The sequence below is a fragment of the Engystomops pustulosus genome, chromosome 1, assembly GCF_040894005.1.
Source record: "Engystomops pustulosus chromosome 1, aEngPut4.maternal, whole genome shotgun sequence".
Lineage (NCBI taxonomy): Eukaryota > Metazoa > Chordata > Amphibia > Anura > Leptodactylidae > Engystomops > Engystomops pustulosus.
The window spans coordinates 226,918,719-226,940,304 of record NC_092411.1 but is presented as its reverse complement, the minus strand read 5'-3'; the positions used below and the strand labels follow the sequence as shown (position 1 = coordinate 226,940,304).

The window sequence follows — 21,586 nt, the reverse complement described above, 5'->3', positions numbered from 1 at the left end:
TTTTTGCGGGATGAGCTGATGGTGTTGTTTCTACCATTTAGGATATTGTACTAGCTTTACATATTTTTTATTCCTTTTTTTTTGTGATTTGAACATCTGGGCGCCATTTTCCACTATGGGGTTCATCAACAGGTTTAATCATTTTTATACTTTGATAGAAGAAGACTTGTGTTTGGTTATTTTCAATACAGGGAGAGGCATCTGATTTCTACTTTAATTTTTTTTTTACTTTTAAAAAAAAGCCATCTTGTTTGTTAAAACATAACAAAAATATTTACATCAAGAAGTTTATAAAATATCAAAACTCCAACTAGTGCCCTAAAATGAATCAGACCAGAGAAAAGAAAAATATATACTCACCACTTCCAAATTCCTTCACCACCAACAAGGTCCTAACATTGGCCAGCATCAGGACCTTTTATTTACCACCACATACAATGGCCCACATTTATAAAAACTTATGTGCAGTTTGCCTGTGGAGTGTGCAGAGTGCCCCAGATTCATCAAATAATCAAATGGCGCAGAGTCTTCATTAATGTGGCGCCCCCTACACTGCTCGGGGAAGTGGTGCAGACAGAACTGTGGTGCACGTCAGTAATAAATGTGGCGCACAGTGTGACTAAGCAGTAACAGCCCCTTTAGCTGCACATTTTTCCTGTCTTGTTGTACACAGAAAAATAGAAAGGAAACACAGGCGGCGCCCCTAGTGCACTAAGTTACTTCTAGGTATTAAATTGTGATTGTGATATCTGCTCACCTGGGGTATTTGTGAGTAGGGTGTGCTGCCTGCATTCCGGTACTAGGTAGTGCCGGATGATGAAATCGTATAGTAGAAAAATATCCGGGTAGGTATTAGACGCGCTTCCCAAATAGAGAGTGGTCCAACATGTACTGCTTGAGTTTAAAAGGTTTTATTCATATAGTAAAATGGACTACGCATTTTTGGGGTGGTCCACTGCTGTCACACAACCCGCAACATGCCAGGCAGCAGCGGACTACAGACAACCAATCCTCCTGTTTGTCAAGAGGCACAGCAATTAACATATCTCCATATCCCTGCTGCCCAGCATCCTTTACAGACCTGATGGACCACCCCTGAAACGAGTAGTCCATTTTACTATATGAATAAAACCTTTTAAACTCAAGCAGTACATGTTGGATCACTCTCTATTTAGGAAGCGCATCTAATACCTACCCGGATATTTTTCTACTATACCTCTACGATTGTTGTACACAGAGCAGCCACGACACAAAACTGGCGCAGACAATTCTTTTCAAACTTGCGCAAACACTTTAATAAATGTTGGCCAGGATCTTGGATTGAAAACTATGCGCTTTGAAAAATATATATTTTAGGGGGTGTCATAAGAGGATGGAATAAGAAAAAAAGTTTTGTACCGTGTTAGCCAGTTGAAGAAATTCCTGTTGCTTTTCATAGGTCAAATACAGTCACAATATCAAGGGTGACTTTATTTGACCTATCAAAAGCAACAGGAAGAGGATGGAATAGTATAGCCTGCTGGGAAATCTGGACCTTGTAGTACGTCCTAGGTCCTCTACAGACAGCGCACTGCATAAGTCCTGCTGGGAGGTCCTGCAGTCATGTGTATGGGAGTTTAGTAGTGCGTCACTGCTTGTTCAGTTTCACAATTCAACAACAGCTGCAGATGTCAAAACCACTGAAACTATTGCATCTGAAATCGAACATGAGTCCCCATATAGCACTGTGGCAGTGATAAATCATGTGCAAAGATTCAGCACTATTTCAAAAATAGATTAAAAAATCCTTTATTCAGAAACATTCTATAATGTGAAATATCTAAGCCTGTGCTTACCTGAAGTAGTTACATTTGTGCCTTTAGAGATATTAGAATTATGTCCTGTTTTTGTACCCGCAGCCAGAAAGAGACATCTGGATCTCCAAGTAACAGCTTAGCCGGCGCTCCGCACTGTTTACTTTAATGGGATGTTTGTTAAATGTTACAAGTTACTTCCTTTTCACAACAAAGTATTGAGCAGATTGTGCACTGTAATATACTGCAGATAGATAGATTGATAGATAATCTCATGGATTATGGCTAGAAGATATTGAGGCTCTAAACACCAGTGTGAACAGAGCCATCCAATCCTAAAATAAGTCATTCCCAGTAAGTGTCATTTGTACTACAGCCGATGGCTCAGCAGCTGTGATGCACTAAATAGTGGAGAGATTTATCAATTCTCTGTACACGCAGGTTATTTCACAATTATATCTCTACGCCCGGCTGTCCTAGTGTAGAAGGCCGGAGCCTCATGATATCTCTGGACGGTTGAGAATTCAACTATACACCAATGTACGATGTGCTGGTGTATGATAAATCTCCCGCAGTGTGTGTATATACACATAGACAAACATAGGCTTAATTCACACTCGCATTGCGATTTCCATTGTATAAACCACAATGGATTATATCAGTCTTGATAGTTTTTTTTCTCCACTGAATTATCATAGATTATAATATGTTAGTGAGGTACAAGGTGTTTTTTTCTGGATACAATACTGCAACCTGATGGGAAAGGAATGGACACATATGTGAACAGAGCATAAGGCTCGGCCTACAGTCACTACTGTAGTGAATATTAGCCGGAGGCCACACATTTTTACAACTTTTTTACACCTCCTCATGAACTACAACCTACAGAACCAGATAATGGCTGTCGCCACTGCATATCCCCCCCCAAAAAAAACAGACTATGGCTAATGCTGTCACCCCTCCCCCAGACACATTATTGCTGATGCCACCAATCTCCCCTTTCCAGACTATGGCTGATGTCGCTGATCATTCAAAACCAAACTATGGTTGATGTCGCCATTCACCCTGGACCAGACTATGCCTGATGCCACCAACCCCCCCATACTAGATTAGGGCTGACATTATAGATCTCCCCAGACCAGACTATGGCTGATGTCACCTACCCCCCCCCCCTTCACACCAGACTATGGCTGATCTCCCAAGACTATGGGTGACCCCCCCTTCCATCCTGCCTCTCTCCTGCAGACCAGTCTATGGCTGACGCATCTGATCCCCCATATCAGACAATGGCTGACAGACAAAATACCCCCTAGACCAAGCTACAGCTGAAGACGCCCAAGACCAATTTATGGCTTATGCGCCCCTCCCCACCCTAGACCAGACTAAGGCTAACAGTGGTCCTCCCCAGATCACACTATGAATGATGATAGCATTCCTCCTCCACCCCAGACCAGACTTTAGAGGACTCCACTTACCTCCCCAGACCAGACTATGCAATTACAACTCTTATATATTTTTATTTTTTATGGGGGGGGGGGGAGATTAAATTGCAAAATGAATTTACTTTTTTTAAAATTCTTCAACTGGGGCAACAACTGGCAAGCAGCATATTATATGTGCCCCCTGCTGTTCTTTTATATAGATCACAGATAACAGTGATTTTAGAAACATACATACAGAGGATGCACATTGCATGTGGTTTCTCACCCCCTCAGTATGAGCACTGTATACGGGGGCCGCTATGATTGGTGACTGATGATATTGCCCCCCTGTCGCTGTAAAGGATCACACTGTGTATGGCACTGTGTACAGTGTTCACAGTGTCATGTAGATTTGTACTGCCGCAGCTCCCAGCCGCTTTGCAAGGTTATGTGCCTGGAACACGGACTGTCCGTGCTGTGGTCACATGACCTTACATCGGGCTGTGAGCTGCAGCAGTGAAGGGACATGAAGAGGCTGCAGCTCTCGAGTAGACAGAGGGGAGATTTATCCACACAGGGCTTTATTTTGAAAAAGTTATATTGCTTGTACAAGCGCTAACGCAACCCCTGATGACAGAATGTAACATATATTCTCAGACTGCGTGTGTAGTAAAAAGCTGAACTAAGCCCTGGCCTACTAAAATGTATTTTGTAATCCGCATCTTTGTAGTGCATTATACTTCATGTATATTAATAGACAGACATGACACTACAGCCTTGACAGTACTGGGTGGGCATGGGTGGGCCTCAAACTACATGCCCTGCCCTTGAGGGGTTATTCATATAAGAAAAAGAAGACAGACAAGTTTTCAACTAGGTTTATTCTTGATGAAAAAGTTGAATTCATTCTTTTATAAATGTAACTGTGCAACAAATCCTTGTAACAAAACATTATTCATCAAAAGGAGCTTAAAAATGATTTTAACAGAAGACAATTTGTAGCATGAAATGTGGAACACATCTCGACAAGGTCGGAAATCCACTTCTTGAAGATTCCCTTGCGGGTCCCTGTAAGGGAGACCTCAGGAGTCATTAATATAGTTACTAAAGTTTCTATTTCTGCTAGAAATATCTACAGACAGTAAAACAGCTCTACAGTTATCCTAAGGAAAGCTGAAGCCAGCTTCATCTTCACAAGACATTTATATTTACACTGAATTCAAGTATCCTATTAGAAAGAGATGACAAAAAGAAAGTTACTGCTAGTACAGAATTCTAAATATCTCCTCCAAAGTGTCCATAGCATTCAGCAGACTGGTCCCCACCTCCTGACATGACACATATTCTTGCCTTGGTAACATTTTATCTATTTCCGTACTGTAAATCTGCAGATGTAGTATTTGGGCTGAGTATTTTTTTTATTTGGCACAACCCATTTGGATATGACATAATGGATTATCTGTGTGTTACATAAGGCTGCATCTTGAATAGGATTAAATTGGGTCAGAAAGTGAAAGTACCAGACAATGCACAATTTGATGTTTCTTATTTATAATCTATATGTATTCTGTGGCTTTTTTGTGGCCAAGTTTGCAAAAATAGAAAAAAAAATGGAAACATGCATTTTCAGGGTAAGTAGTGTCCATAATATGATGGAGACAACAAAAGAAAGGAGGAACTTTGAGACAGGCCAGATGTACTAGTGTGGATGGTGTGATATTACTTACTTAAAAGAAAACTACCATTAAAATGAAGCATGATAATCCAGGAACACTTACGCTAAGAAACCAGAAGAGCTCTGTGGGCATTACCAGAGCCCCTCCACGCTGTGCAGGTGTTTCTCCCCTCCCATTGTGTGAGATTACAGAAGGTAGGAAGGGGGAGTGTTGAGGGAGTAGAAGGGAGGGAGAGAGTGAAACAGCCTGTGAGGCCAGAGAACAGAGGGGCCCTGGTAACATCCCCTATAGCCCTTCTGGTTCATTAGCATAATTTTAAAAGTTGATTTTAGAAGGAAGGAGCCATAGATAACAAATATAGCACTCACTGGATCTATGTGTAAGTGTTCCTGGTTTATCCACACTTTATTTGATAGTAGATTTTCTTTTAAAGGTGTTGGCCACCATCACAAAGCTTTACCAGGGAAAGTACAAAACCTTATAATCTAACTAGAGTGATAGAAGATTTACGTTCTACTTAAATGAATAGTAATGGCTACCTGCAATTAGAACATTTTATGAAAATGATATTTTAAACGTTGTAATTATAGGCAGACATTACTATTGAAGTACAAAACCTTAATAAGCTAGCAGATATTATACTTAGTCTTGAAAAGCTTCTGTAATGTTGCCAGGATGTGAAGGCTGCAGAACTCAGGACTTCATGTGATGATTTGTGTCCTGTTGCCTTCCGGGAGATGGTTGGGGGCATGTAGACGCTAATGTAGTTACTGTCTGCGTGTGCCCCTCTATCATAAGCACTCCCATAGCAGTGGTGGGAAGGGTGTACCAAGGACACGTGCACGCTCTTTCAACCACTGCTATTGGAGTGGGAGCTATTACTGTTTGCACCCCCTCTCCATGTATTGGAAGGCATCAGGACACAGAATGTCACAGGAAGACCCAAATTCTGCAGCCTTCTTCTCCTGGCAACTTTATAGAAACTTTACCAGGGTACGTGCTATTTGGGTGACCCTATTAGGGGCTTTTACTTACCCCTAGTACATTTTGCGATAGTGGTCATCCACTTTGTTTTTTTTTCTAGGAACCGGATACTAATAGCCTATTATTAGGATCCCCATTTATAGAAAACCATCGGGGGTCTGGACTTTTGGCACCCGCACCAAATCAGTATCTTGAAAAGGGGCCCTGCCACACAGAATATTTTACTCTTTACATCTACTTAGTAGCAGTGTTGCAGACTATTGTCATTTCTGCCCATTGACCTTCAAAATAACAACAAGTCATCAATACTGAAATCCCCTTAGTAAAAGATGTTTATCTTTGTAAGCTCTGGCTTGTCTGTGCCTTCTTTCATCTACTTCTAGCAGCAATATGTGAACAAAGTGCACTTTGTTATTATGGTTTTGCATATTGTAAGAGTCTGACGGAAATGACAAGTTTTATGCGATTGTAGCTTTTTTATAACGGAAAAAGAAGCTACAGTTTTATAGTTATTTATGGGACAGAGACAAACTTTTGCTGGATGCAGGTTAGTATTTTGTTAGATGTTGTGCTAGTAATGTGCAACCTAAGAGAAAAGTAAGGCTGGGTGACATGATGGCAGTAATGTTAGATACACAGATGCTTATGCCAGTTATAAGAAGTATGAAGAGGTTTGTTACTAATAATAGTTTGACTAATAGTAAAACAGCAGAATTGTTATACAGAAGCAGCTCCTGGCAGATTCTCCTGCACATAGTGCGGCCAAACACAACCTATAATATTCTTATACATTCGGGGTCAGTGTCCTGTCCTGAAGTGTATATGGGCCATGATATTTGATGGGAAAGCTACCTATCAGGAATCTATGCTGCATCTGAAAAATCCACATAGCATGAAAATTACTGGGAGTCCATATAAATATGGCAGATACTTTGTGGCAGGATATCGCACACTCAATGCAGCTCCAGCTCTTATAGAGATACAAAATTCTTATGTCCTGCAGTGCTAACAATTTATATATAGAGAGTGGCAAAGATTAAACTAAATATCCAGCGCAGGGTAAAAAATTCACTGTATTAAATGTAGTAATGTAAAGACTATATGTTGCCAATTTCAATACTATGAGAGCATTTCCACATGTGCAGTAATATTTCCCATGAAATACTGCAGGGGGTTGTTCAGGGTAAAAAAAAACAAATCCACTTCTTTTTGCAAAGAGCGTCACATATTTCGATGGGTTGTGTATGGTATTGCAGCTCATCCTCATTCCAATAGAGCAACATATAATCCCATTTTTGTAATCCCAAACAACCCCTGTTATACTCCCTTAATCATAAAATGCCTTTGTGGTTACTACGTGAATAAAGTGCTGAAAAGTCCAGTAATAAAAGTGTGTGATTTGATTATATTGAACTCTAGGTGTATATGTAGTGTATGGGCTTGTATGATCAAACTGCAGATTATGTTGCTGATCAGGCCTTGTATTGTCAGAATCTACGTCTCTTGACCATGTACTGCCACATAAAAGTAAAACGGAAGCATTTGCCCGCACAGTGTGCCATCTCTGTAGTGACAATACTTGCAATCGCGGATTAGAAAGACATGCTGAGATACAAAAATACTGCTTCTTCTTGCTTTGCCTACACTAGGGTCGGTGCACAGGTGAATTGACCAGAGTCTTGACCATAAATAGTGCATTACATACACAATTTTTATTACTCGAAAAAGCAAATTTAAAAAAAAAATCCTTAAGATCACAAAACACTCTGCAAATTGTAAACAAACAGTTAAAGGTTTTACTGCTTCCCTCATGTCTTTCATTACGAATGTGACATTGCTAGGCTACAAAATACACACAACCTACTCCACCAATCATGACTATCATCATTACACAACAGGCTATCCTCGGTATCTAGGTCAGTCGGAGAGAAAAGAATCCAGCTTCTCTTTTCTGTGCCATTTCATAAATTAATAAATTGTTATATTTATCATTCAAAAGATTTTTTTTTTAGCTACTTAAAAAAAAAAAGAAGAAAAGGGAATTTCAAAAATACAAAACCAAAAGGAAGCAAATAAATTATTAGCTAAGACCTTGTAAACATCGGTTTATTTGCTGTTAAGGTAAAACAAATAATAAAAAAGTATAAACTTAACAGTACAAGGCACAAATGACATGGGCAAAAGAAAGTCCGGGGAAGTAAGAAACCAGTGGATACTTTCCAGGCCCCCAATGCGCTGTGGTGCCACAAGTGTTAACTCCTCCTTTGCCAGTGACAATTTCCAGGCAAGTCCCTCAGCTGTTCTGCACAGCTTTAATATGTTTGTGCTCATTTACGGATGAAGAGTTAAATATTCTCTACAAAGCTGCCGGGGAATAAGCCGGTTTTGCCGTTCCGCTGTAATGTTCCTTTGAACCAACCATCTTCACGTTTCTTGTGTACAAATACTATGTCTCCTTCCTTGAGTTCAAGCTCAGCCTCACTCTGTGGAGGGTATGACACTACCACCCTGTACCTGAGGGAGGAAGGAAGAAAGAAGAGATCTCGGTAATCTCATATAACATGAAATCAGAACCATCAACTATGAGCAGACAATGCTGGATGCTGTGCGTATACAGCTAGTAACACTCTGCCATCATCGACGCTATGAGAAGGCTGTTATGGATCATTCATGTAACCTACAATCTGGAAAACCATTGGAATATCCCTTTACCATAGAATAACAGACTCATCAGATACCCTGCGCACACCCATTATCATATAACTATTATCTGAGTTCATCCATCCCGAGTAATTCATCATCCACTGTGTTGACACCCAATGTGCTCCGAAATTAGCATACATTAATTTGTCAGTAAAAACCTGATGACACCATCACAACAGGCGATTTATATTACCTTTCACATACTACAGGTCTGGAATCGTTGAGGACAGGGCCCAGTGAGGAGCAAGGCTGTCTTGGTGGAGGAGCTATAGGAATGTTGGGATCCACCATACTTGTCTTGCGGGTCTCCTGTGTCATGTTGGAAGCAGATACAGTCTCACCGTCCATATTGCAGGCAGCTGCTCGAACACTGGCACTGATGACATCAGGACCCACGGCTCCTTCAAGAGCAGCTTCAGAGACTGCCTGTTCCAGTTCTTGTGTTGGTGAGTGAGGAGGAGATGCCCGGGGCTTTCTCTTGGTGGATGCGCTGGATAACAACTTCAGCAAGCCTTTTTTTTCCTTCTGTAACAAATATTTTAAAAAAATGTATGGTCACAGAGCAATTGTATATAGCTACAGTGGGGGAAAAAGTATCTAGTCAGCCACCAATTGTGCAAGTAATTGACATCATAGGTAGACCTCAACTACGGGAGACAAATCCAGAAAATCCCATTGTCTGATTTTTAAAGAATTTATGTGCAAATTATGGTGGGCACACACCATAGCTGGTATGTTGGCCCATTTCTCCATGCAGATGTCAACTGGAGCAGTGATGTTTTGGGCCTGTCGCTAAGGAACACGGGCTTTCAACTCCCTCTAAAGCAGTGGTTCTCAACCTTTCTAATGCTGTGACCCCGCAATACAGTTCCTCATGCTGTGGTGACCCCAAACCATGCAAATCGCAGTAAAAACACAGTAAAATTGCGGCTCCGATGGCTTTAGGCGACCCCCGGTTTTGGTCGTTCGACCCCTGCTGGGGTCCCGACCCACAGGTTGAGAACCACTGCTCTAAAGGATTTGTATGTGGTTGAGATCTGGAGACTGGCTAGGCCACTCTAGTACCTTGAAATGCTTCTTACCAAGCCACTCCTTTGTTGCCCTTGTGGTGTGCTTGGGACCATTGTCATACTGAAAGAACCAGCCATGTTTCATCTTCAATGCCCTTGCTGATGAAATGAGGTTTGCACTCAAAATCTCACAATACATTCTTTAATGTACACAAATAAGTCTTCCAGGTCCCTTTGCATAGAAACAGCCCCAAAGCATGATGTTGCCACCCCCATGCTTCACAGTAGGTATGGTGTTCTTTGGATGCAATTGGATGCATTCACTCTCCTCCAAACAATATGAATTGTGTTTCTACTAAACAGTTCTACTTTGGTTTCATCTGACAATAACATCTGACCTGTAACATACAAATTCTCTCTAGCAAACGTCAGATGGGCCTGGATATGTACTGGTTTAAGAAGGGGGACACGTCTGGCACTGCAGGATCTGAGTCCCTGGCGGCATAGTGTGTTACTGCCTTTTTTACGTTGGTCCCAGCTATTTGCAGGTCATTCACTAGGTCCCCCCTGGTGTGGTTCTGGGATTTTTGTTCACTGTTCTTGTGATAATTTTGACCCCACGGGGTGAGATCTAGCGTGGAGCCACTGATCGAGGGAGATTATGACTGGTCTTGTATGTCTTCCATTTTCTAATCGTTGCTCCCACAGTTGATTTCTTCACACCAAGCTGCTGCCTATTGCAGACTCAGTTTCCCAGCCTGGTGCATGTCTACAATTTTGTTTCTGGTGTCCTTCAACAGATATTTGGTCCTCACCATAGTGGAGTTTGGGGTGTGACTGTTTAAGGTTGTGGACAGTTCGTGGACAGGTGTTTTCCAAATAAATTCTTTAAAAGTCAGACAATGTGATTTTCTGGAATTGTTTTCACATTTTCTCTCATAGTTGAGGTCTTTTTTCCCCAAGATGTATGACATTTTTTTGTGCTGGGAATAGTGGAGCTATTCATCTCTCTACAACCGAATTCAGGGCCCAAATGGTGTTTTTTGGACACTCTTGCCGCTGGCATGACAGAAAGGGGTGTGACCTAGTAAAAAAAAGTATTGGTCTAAATTTTGACAAAATTGAGCATTTCGTACTGGTGGAAACTAGGCCAACTAAGGTGCAAAGTACGACCAAACAGTCTTACAATACTGCAGATTTACTATCCAGCATTAGACACAGTGATAAATCTGGTGCAGCAGAAGACTGTCTGTCTTTTTTTACCTCATGACACTTTTGATTTTATAATCCCAGCCCCGATGGCTATTAGCCAATCACAGTTTTCCACTAGTAGGACAACTTCCTTTGCCAGGGAAAGCATTTTCCCTTCAGGATTATACAACATGGCTACCAGAAATCCACCAGAGCTACAAATACCTTGCTTCACATTACAGGCGGCCCCCTACTTAAGAACCCCTGATTTACAGACGACCCCTAGTTACAAACGGACCTCTGGATTTTGGTAATTTACTGTACCTTAGTCCCAGGTTAAAATAAACAGCTGTAACAGTTATCAAATGTGTCTGTATTTAAGCTTTATTGTTAATCCTGGTTCTTATGACAACCCAACATTTTTAAAACCCAATTGTCACAGAGACCAAAAAAAATGTTGCCTGGAGTTATAATTATAAAGTATACAGTTCTGACTTACATACAAATTCAACTTAAGAACAAACCTACAGAACCTATCTTGTACGTAAACCGGGGACTGCCTGTATAGCCTGTCATAAAAGCAGATAATCATCAGGGAATTGCTTTGTCATGCAATTTACAGGGAGTAAAACATGCTGCTTTCTTCCCTAAATAGTCCCACTCCTGACCATAGATGGCGTATTACAACTATCGCATTCAGTGTATCATAAATTAGAAAACAACATGTAACCGCATCTAATAAAACAGTAGATGATAGTAGCAAATAATAAAAAACATGTTTATGTTTCGAAAATTAAATTCCAATGACTAGTTATTAGCAAGTCACCAATGGCCACCCACGTACTAACTTATGTTGCACCTAACAGAGGGGGTCCTGAAGATGCCACATTTTTATTTCCTTTTTATAGGGTAATAGATGTTGACCATAGAGTGTCTCAGGAGCCCGGTCCTGAAGTTCAAGAGTTTGCCCGAGACAGGATAAGCCCTTAAATTAAGGAACTCACATTTATCAAGGGTTTTTTTCCCAGACCTCAGACTACTGCTAAAGTCATCACTGTTAAACAAATTAACTTATTGTGTCCTTTGTAATATATATGCACTATATACAATATACTCCATCACTCCAAGCAGTCGTTGTCTATTGAGCATGCAAGACTCAAATCTTTGTGTGTGCATGTATATATTTACACATATACATACACACCAACCCCATATACCAACGTCTTACTCAGCATGGCTGGAGGTGTCGTATAAATGAATGTATTGTACATTAAAGACTTGTCATGCAGCGCTGCATGGTTATTACTGTTACAGTGTCTTGTGAATGTATTCGGGCCCCCTTGAACTGTTACACCTTTTGGCACGTTTCAGGCTTCAAACATAAAATTATAAAATTTTAATTTTTTGCTGAATAATCTACAAGTGGGACACAATTGTGAAGTGGAAAAAAATGTATTGGATATTTTAAACTTCTGGAAAAAAATAATAAACTGAAAAGCGGGTTGTGCAATATTATTTGGAAATTCTTGCCCATTCTTCCTTGGAAAACAGCAGGAGCTCAGTGAGGTCGGATGAAGAGCGTTTGTGATCAGCAATTTTCAGCTCTTTCCGCAGATTTTCAATTGGATTCAGGTCTGGATAAGTTTATTTGTGAACCTTCCATTGTAGATTTATGTTTGGGATCATTGTCTTGTTGGAAGATAAATCTCCGACCCAGTCTCAGGTCTTTTGCAAACTCCAACAGGTTTCTTTCCAGAATGGTCCTGTTTTTGTTCCATCCATCTTCCCATCAATTTTAACCCTGTCCCTGCTGAAGAGAAGCCCAAATCAAGATGCTGCCACAACCATGTGTGACAGTGGGGATGATGTGTTCAGGGTGATGAGCTGTGTTGTTTTTACGCCAAACATTTGGCTTTGTGGCCAAAAAGTATGATTTTTGTTTTATCTGACCAGAGCACCTTCTTCCACATGTTTGGTGTCTCCCAGGTGGCTTGTGGTAAACTTTAAACAAGACTGTTATGGCTTTCTTCTTTCCACTCTTCCACGAAGGACAGATTTGTGCAGTGTACGACTGATTGTTGTCCTATGGACAGACTCTCCCACCTCAGCTGTATATCTCTGCAGTTCATCCAGAGTGATCACTGGATCAATCAATCTTTTTGTATCCAAATCCGGCATTAAACTTTTCCATAACAGGATCACGGACCTGCCTGGTGTGTTCATTGGTCTTCATGATGCAGAACCCTGAGGTTATCACAGGGCAGGTGTATTTATACGGAGACTTTATTACGTACAGGTGGATTATATTTATCATCATCAGTCATTTAGGACAACACTGGATCATTCAGGGATCCTCACTGAACTTCTGGAGTGAGTTTGCTGCAGTGAAAGTAAAGGGGCTGAACAATATTGCACACCCCACTTTTCAGTTTATTCATTATTTTTACAAAAGTTTAAAATAAATTAAATTCCACTTCATACTTGTGTCCCACTTGTTGTTTATTCTTCACCAAAAAATGTACAATTTGATTGTTTTATGTTTCAAGTCCGAAAAATGGCAAAAGTTAGAATAGTTCAAGGCTGAATACTTTTGCAAGCCACTGTAACTCATCATGGCGCCCATACAGGATGCATCCTCGCGGAGGTAAGTACATGTGACTTACCACTAACTGCCAGACGCTGTTTGAATATATATCCTCGAAAATTGTGGTTTTTATATGTATTTACGAATACTAAGCCCAAGGGCCTCAGACATACAACAATGTGCATTTCATCCTGTAATATATGAATGTTACCACAATCAGCGTTTTCATTACTTGCCCAGATGTTAGTGGTTGCACTCACCTTGCTGTCCTTGTCCTGCTTATTAGTGACAGAACTTGAAGGTGCATTATCAGGAGATGAAGAACATCCAGTGACTGCAGGGTTAGTTTTCCAGTTGCTTTCTGCCTCTAAGGATGATACACCACTGGCAGAAGGAGTAGCAGCCATTGGCACATTTGGTCTGTTGAGATTCATTGCGGCGTTGATGTATGCTGCCGGACTGGAGAGAGGCGCTTGCATTGGCTGAGCAGAGCTGCCCTGGTGGCTGTTAACAGAAGCTGCTGGAATAAGGCAAGATGGGTTCTGCGTCTGCATGGGGGTAACTGCAGCAGTGGGACGCTCCTGGCTATGTGCAGCAGCTGGAAGGAAGCGGTAAAGGAAATCAGTAACAATACAGATGACATGTTAGTTACTGAGCAAGTTCCCCAATTTATTCTTCATATTAAAATAAGGTCCAGGGAAAAATTGTGGACTGATATGTACAATGACAGGCTCTTCACAGTGACATGGAATACAATGGTGTTATATAAGCAGTAGGGAATAAATACATATTTATTATTGTAATAGATTCGCCAAAGGTAGACCTGTACCTTAATCTACTGTGTCACCATTCTAGCCTAGAAGTGGTTGTACGATTGCTTTACTGTCCTTTTCATGTGCTGAGTTACGGCCTGAGGTGGTTTACTAGGCGCTGGTAGTGAGATCCATGCGACTTACGTTGTACAGCACCATCCACAACTGCCTAATCTCATTACATGTGTTTTTATAGGCCTGCGCCAGAAATGCCAGCACTTGTTTGCCTTTTTATGAGCTTTAGGTCAATGTTGGCAGATCTAGTCCGTCTTATTAATGTAAAGGACCATACAAGAAAACAACAAAGTTCTCTCAACTTTCTTATATTGTGCAGTTATTCTAGCCCTTAGTGGAATGATCTTACATATATTCAATATACAGAGGGAAAATAAAACTTGATATTTTCTTCAGCCTTTAAATGAACTCGCAAAGATTATAAAGAGCTAAAATATGTCTATTTACCATTTCATCAATTTGTACTATGGAGCTTAATAAAGAGATCTGTAAATGACGTGCACAGAACAGATGGGGAGGACTTCGCTAGAAACCCAGTTCTTTTACGGCAAAGGCTCCCTCTCCAGTTGTAAAACTGATTTGACAATTTCGTTTTGGGGTTGTGTGTTTTCTAGATGGCTCAGACATTTCTTCCAATGACCATAAAGAGACTTCTCAGTTTTCAGAGGAAAATAAAGAGGGGCAAAGGCAAAGCAAGATCCAATCAATAACCTCATAAGAATGTCTCAAAGCAATATTAAATATTTATATCCCATACTTCAGGCTCTCATTGCCTCTTAAGTAAAAAACTTTAATTCTGTTACTGTAGAGGCCGCATGTTGTACTTGTCTGCCAGCAATTTGTGTACATACTGTATGACACTGTAATATATTTCATTTATAACTCTATACTTATTTATACTTATATCCTTGTAACTTATAAATGAGCTGAGAATTCATATTTTTCCTGAGAGGTGTCAATTTTGGAAGATGAAAATGGGAACATCACTTAAGATTTCCCTAACTTTGGTTCCCTAGTACCTCGCTAGTGTCATAAATGGGGTTGTCCGATTTTTCTAAAAATTCTACAATTTTAAAAATCTCTTCCCAAAACCCGTCAGCAGAATTTTGAAAACAGATATTTAACAGAAAAGAATCTCATTTTCAGATTGCATCAGTCCTGTGGTTCTGTGAGCATTTCTTACTATACTTTTAACTACCGGGGACAATAAGCAAATAATTTTTCCAGGATTGTAAAAGTAAAAACGCGCCTATTTTGCTACCTTGTAAGGCAGCCCACTTAACACCAAGCATGACTTTCAGGAAGCCTAATGACTTGATGCGGGAGTATCTCCTGTTCTGTTCCTCACAAGCCCGATGTGATGTGAAAGACGAGATTCTTCCCTTTAATGTAAAACCAAACATGTTTCATAGTACTGCAGAACTGAATGATTTTGTCGGACAGGTTTCCTTTAAAAGGCAGTTCTATCTAAAATAATTTTGCCTCATTCCGAACTCAGTTTGGTTGTTTCCATCTTATGCAGTGTGTCGATAGGTCACAGCTAAATTGTAAATTTATGCCCCCTAGGTTCTTAAAATTGATGGGTTTCCCAGAGGTTGGAGGTCCCAACAATACTTCAGCACTTTATCAAATAGAAAGAACTCTTGTAGGTAGCTTCACACATAAAGTTTTTAGGAAAAGAAATACAATGAACGAGGCTTGTAGGAGGTATTTTTGCTTTGGGATCATAACATTCTTTCAAAAACTCAGCATCCTCTATGGGGTTTCAGTAGATAGACTGGATTGTCATACCTGTGCGGACAGCATTCCGGGCTTGGTTTACAGTCATTTGGCCACTCATGTGAATAAGGACCTTGGACTGTGGGCTGGTCTGGATATGTCCTCCTGAAATGTTTCCGGATACGCCATTTGCATTTACTGTTTTGCTGAAGTCCACACCATTTCCTTGTAGCTTCTGGCTTGGCACTCCACTAGAGCATGGTGCTACCATGTTGACCATCTGGGTGCCACCACCTGCTGTCGCCATGGCCACTTTAGCCTGTGACCCAGAGGTTAATGCCCTAAACAAGTAAAATCAGTGAGTTTGTATACCTTTCAATCTGTTTTCTGTTTCAAGGAATTTTTGTGGCAATCCTATTACAGCTTTTCATTATCATATACATGGTTGTTTATAAGCTGCATAACTAAAAAGCAAGTCTTATGCAACAAGGTGACCTGACATTGCTATAAACATATATTCTTTAATCACAAATGTATTCTACTATGTCATTGCTATGAACAGTGTTATCAGAATCTGAATGATTTTATCTAACAGTCCAAGGTTTGGGTGCATTCCCTACAGCGAAATGAATAATTCAATCAAATATGTAACAGGAAGAAACTCAACGGCACTGAAACATTAATAGAATTGCAAATGAAAGGGAAGAAAAGTCGAATTTGTGGAAGCAATCTATTGAAATTCAGGACATGTACGGCACATCATGGTAGAATACAAAATGTTGCATATTTCTTGTGCACTGCCTAGTGGCACTGGGGCCCTGGGGAGAAACTAATGTGGGTTTAATTTTCTGAGGTATTTTCTCCCTCTTTACCCCAAACAAACTCTTGTTAAAGGGGTCGACCACATTAAATCTCCTGTTAGGCCTGCCTGTATCTTTGCCTCCTTTCAAAGCAGCCTTCCCTGTTCTCATCAAGTTCCACATGCATTTGTTATTTCCTATTAAAGGGGTTGATAAGATATATATTGCCAGTACATATAATAACAATGATGTCCATATTAGTTTTATAATAGACCATACAAAGAAATCATACAGACAAGATACCGGATTATATACATGCGTACCTTGTCACAGGCGCTACATAGTTCCCAGGGAATACTCCGATTTTACTGGTGTGCATGGATGTTCCCTTAAACCAGCCATCCTGACAGCGCTCAAACACTAAAAACATTTCGCCCTTCCGCAGCTCCAGCTCATCCTCCTTGCGTGGAAAGTAGGGATAAATAGCAACATACCTAGCAAGAAGAGATAGTGACATGTTAACATATATCCCCCTTCCACTTGTGCCAGTTCTAGTTTTGTGTCTTTTGTACTTTGTGCTGGTTTTTATGTAATGTATGTGAATCCTGTTTGGAATGTATAGAACCATGGTATAAATAGCGATGCATAAAGAAATATTAATAATACTACTACACCCATCATCCACCATACTAAATATAACCAATACAGAAGTCTGCATTTATTAGGTATTTCTTATACATAGAGATTTAGATTGGGAATTGGCTTTAATGACTTCCGCAGTACAATCCTGCATTGACTACATGTAGGAAACAAGGTGATCACTAGGGATTTCATTTCCTTTGCTAATAAAACAATGACTTTGCAGATTTAAAGGGAATTAGGTAGTAGTTTCATGCTGAGACCCATAGGCAGCATATGACATCCTGATGTCCTGGTCTATAGGGACGTGTCTGCACGTGTCTGCCGCCAGGGCTTAGCGAAGTTCTCTGCTGACTGACAAATTTAGACCTGTTTCAGTCTACTGTGGTCAGTCTCAAGGTCCTGTGTCACTTATATATTTACATGCAGACCCTATACACAGTATAGGGTTTCAACAACGAAGACCCTGGAACAGCTCTGGGTCTACCAGCAGCTAGTAGTGTAGATTTGTACTGTGTTAGCCATGGAGAGCAGAAGAAGAGTGAAGAAATTAGGCGATACCTTTTTGAGGCTAACTGAGTATATTTGATGGTTAGCTTTCGAGAATATTAGTTCTCTACATCAGACGTGCTGTGAATTTTCTGTTTCATGCACAACATCATGTCTGACGAAGAGAACTAGTATTCTCGAAAGCTCACCATCAAATATACTCAGTGAGCCTCAAAAAGGTATTGCCTGATTTCTTCACTCTACTTCTACCAGTAGCAGGCATATCTTAGGGTCTTCAGGGACTGCAATTTGGGGATAACGACAATTTGAGCCTCAGTCATTGAACAAGGCAGACGTTCAGCCGCATGTGCCTCCCTATAAAGCCTGCATAAGAAAGGGTTTAGGACATCAGCATTCTTCTTGTAGAATTTAGCGGGTAAGCCATCAGTTCCCTGTGATTTATACTTGGCCAGGGTTGCAATGACATCCTCTATTGCCAACTCTGTGAAGGGGACTGTAAGCCCTATGCTATCCTCCGGAGATAGAGAGGGAAGGGAAAGGGAGGCCATATAGGCAGCAGTCTCTCCCAGTGGAAGAGTATAAGGGAGTGTAGAGGTCCCCAAAAGCACCCGCCACCTCTATAAGGTCCTGCAACTAGAGTCAGCGTGTTCCCTGAGTCGTAGTTTTGTAACAACTGTAGGGGCCAAGTCCACCTTACCCAGTTGGGCAAGTATATATTCATAATAGCTCTGAAACAAGAAAATAACAAGCTTCGCTTTGTCATCAGGAGGGCTGAGTACGACCATTGCTCATTCCAGTCAAGCAGATTTTGCTCAGAGGGGTCAAGTATATAGCCTAGATCCACTTATAGTGTGGCTAGTTCAGCTGAAGTCTCGTTATAAGATCAGCCAGACACATATTAACACGACACATGGAGTTATGGGAGGAGGGGAAACATGAGTAGGCTTCTATACAAGGGTGATGCCGAAGCCACAACTCGTTCAGCCCTGGCCTTCCAGCAAGAACGTGGAAAGCAGAGGGAATAGATATTAGACAGAACCACTGGGGCACCATAGAGTAGCATAGGATTACAAAACAGCCATCAGGGTCTGTGAAGGCATCAATCAGGGTAAAAGAAACATTTCTGGAAATAAAAATAGACATCCCTCTAGTATTAGAGAACACAGATTGGCACATCCAGTCCATCCATGATTTCTTGAGCCAGAAAGGCTGGTCGCAATCCTGGTGCATCTCCAGTAGACACATGACATCAAAGCATTGTTTCCTGAGATAGCGGAAAACTAGGGAACATTTAAACCTGTCATTCATGCCCCTAACATTCCAGAAAACAAACTCTAAATCACCTATCGCCATAGCAAAAAAAAGAGTGTGGGAGTCCCAAGTGGAACAGGATGGGCCTCTACAGCCAGATGGTGCACCCCGAGTATGTTTTGGGGGTGACTGTGCCCACTATGAGGCCTTGATGTATTGCGATTTTGGGCATCTTGGATGGAGACAGCATTGTGCAAGTCTGCGCAATTCCAAGATCTCTGGGTTCACTTCAATGTCAAAGAATAAATGGGGTTATCTATGTTGGTCATCAATTTTATGTCACTGGCAAAGCTGAGCTGGAATAACCTGTATCAGAGATGGACTGCTTTTTTTACAGAAAAAAAAATCTAAAAATAGTAGGAGAAAATTTTTTTCTTACAGTAAGAAAACATCTGGTTATTACTCTGATGTGCATAAACATGAAAGGTGTATCAGTTGATCTCTCTAGAAACAGCGGCTTCATCTTATTTTCTTGCTGGATTAGAGCAGAATAATCGGTTAACTAGTTATTTCTTATGTGCACGTAGCACTTATATTACGTTACATAAGATATTTAAAATGACAAAGACAGATAGGAGGGTAATATAGGGCAATGTCCATAACCCCATGGAAGGTATAGTGGAATAGGGGTATGGTGAAAAGCCACCAGAAACCAGATCGCTGAAATATATGAAATATACATGAGCAAGAAAGGGCCAATACACCATGTGTCTGATGTGAAATTAGATCCTTATGAATAAGTTATATTTCAATTGTGTTCTAAAACATCAAATATTTGAGGCAGCTGTCTTTTAAGGATATAATTTTCATATTTTCACTACGGCAATCTCTTTTTATGTCCCATTAAACAGATCATTACAAATTATATGAATAACACATCTTCTACACCAATTGTTAAATTCTTTAGACAAACACAGGTTTCTGAAATAACTGTTAATAAATTTCATTATTGCAGCCACCGTTTGCTAATCCTCTACTATCTGCCTGCCTCAGCCCGCACTCTGGTTGTCATACTGTCCAACATGGGATGAAGGCTATGGTCTTCAGGGTCAGCAAAGGGTAAGGGTGAGGAGCTATGCAATGTTCTCTGCTCAGGAATTACAAGAAGCTGATTCTTCAACAGCATGTTTACTCTGTCCTGTCTACTGTCTTCCCTCATGTTCCCACACACAGTGCACCTCCTCCTCTTGAAGCTGCTCAATTTAATAACAAAACTAGTATCATCCATAAGCATTCCCTGCACACCACGACTTCTCTCTAGGCCTTGACAAGTCTACAGTCGGTCAGTGAAGAAAATGGGGAATGATCAGCACAGCAGTATGATTTGCAGGATGAAAAACCTCTGTGCTGGGCAATGGCCTTGGTGCCCAAAGAGAGGGCTCTAAGTGCCACCTCAGCTTTGCCACCACTTCTATACGGGATGGATGGCTGACTCGGGTCACCTACACAGCCATTTCACAACAGCAAGAATATGTCAATAGATCTGCATAATAAATGTATGGTTCCCAGATGAACTTGATGTAAGAGCTGAGACTGTGGGCCTCAGGGTGGTGCTTTGTTTGTCACTTGATTATAGAGTTCGCCTTTTTTCTGTTCTTCAGGATTGCAGCTACTCTCCCAGGAGAAAGGTTCCTGTTAGGATAATTTCCAGAGCAGAACTACTAATGATTGTTAGACGTGCAAATTTGTCTCTTCATTCTTATTATTGTAAGGTTAATTTAAAAATAAAACAATTAATAGTATGCATTAGTCAGGATATGAATATCCTTTTATCATGTCTATCTCTCCATACATTTTAAGTAGCTGAGAGCATGGTCCTTGCTTCTCACTCCTATTGCTCTAATGTCTGATATTTTATTGGTCATGAAAGTGATGTGGAATATATTATTATAAATATATATTTATATATATTTTTTGCGTACAGTATTATTATTAACCTCATATCAAGTCATCAGTATAAGGATCTTTGTGTAGGACATATGGACACAATGCTAAACACCTGGAAGCTTTAGCCAAGGAAAATACAGAACAGCCCCTGCTGCGACTCTTTCATCACTAAACATATAGTCTAGCACTAAAAACACTAGACACAATAAGTCTCACTTTTTAACTAAAAACATTTTCATTTGTAATCGTTTGTACTGTAAGTCCAAATGTTTCCGTTCAGATGCAAACTTTGAAGTCTGCCCCGATGTGTAATGATAACCACATGGAACAGGAACACTCTCGCCCAATCAGGATAATCCTCTTCCTAACATATCTTATGAAGGCTCAACATCAGACCACATTTCATAATGATATTTATTTGGTCGATCAATCAAGAGCACTAGAAGTAATTGGGAAATCTCTAACTCTTGCTTCACATCTGGATTGAAGAAATATCACTGAGCCAAGAGGAAGGGAAGGACGTGCTGCCAG

The 21,586-nt window shown here is 40.6% G+C and overlaps 1 protein-coding gene across 3 annotated transcripts in view; it reads right to left on the bottom strand.

The window, feature by feature from the left end:
* Positions 1 to 7,612: 7,612 nt before the first annotated feature.
* The window catches only part of SH3RF1 (SH3 domain containing ring finger 1), a 101,772-nt gene continuing 87,798 nt past the window's right edge, over positions 7,613 to 21,586 (bottom strand). For all 3 annotated transcript variants that reach the window (XM_072119989.1, XM_072119997.1, XM_072120005.1), the window contains 5 exons: positions 17,032 to 17,202; positions 15,981 to 16,249; positions 13,623 to 13,960; positions 8,771 to 9,102; positions 7,613 to 8,388 (listed from right to left, as the gene is read on the bottom strand). In XM_072119989.1, coding sequence (XP_071976090.1) covers positions 8,220 to 8,388; positions 8,771 to 9,102; positions 13,623 to 13,960; positions 15,981 to 16,249; positions 17,032 to 17,202 — 1,279 coding nt within the window. In that variant the 3' untranslated portion in view covers positions 7,613 to 8,219. The remainder of the gene's footprint in view (positions 8,389 to 8,770; positions 9,103 to 13,622; positions 13,961 to 15,980; positions 16,250 to 17,031; positions 17,203 to 21,586) is intronic.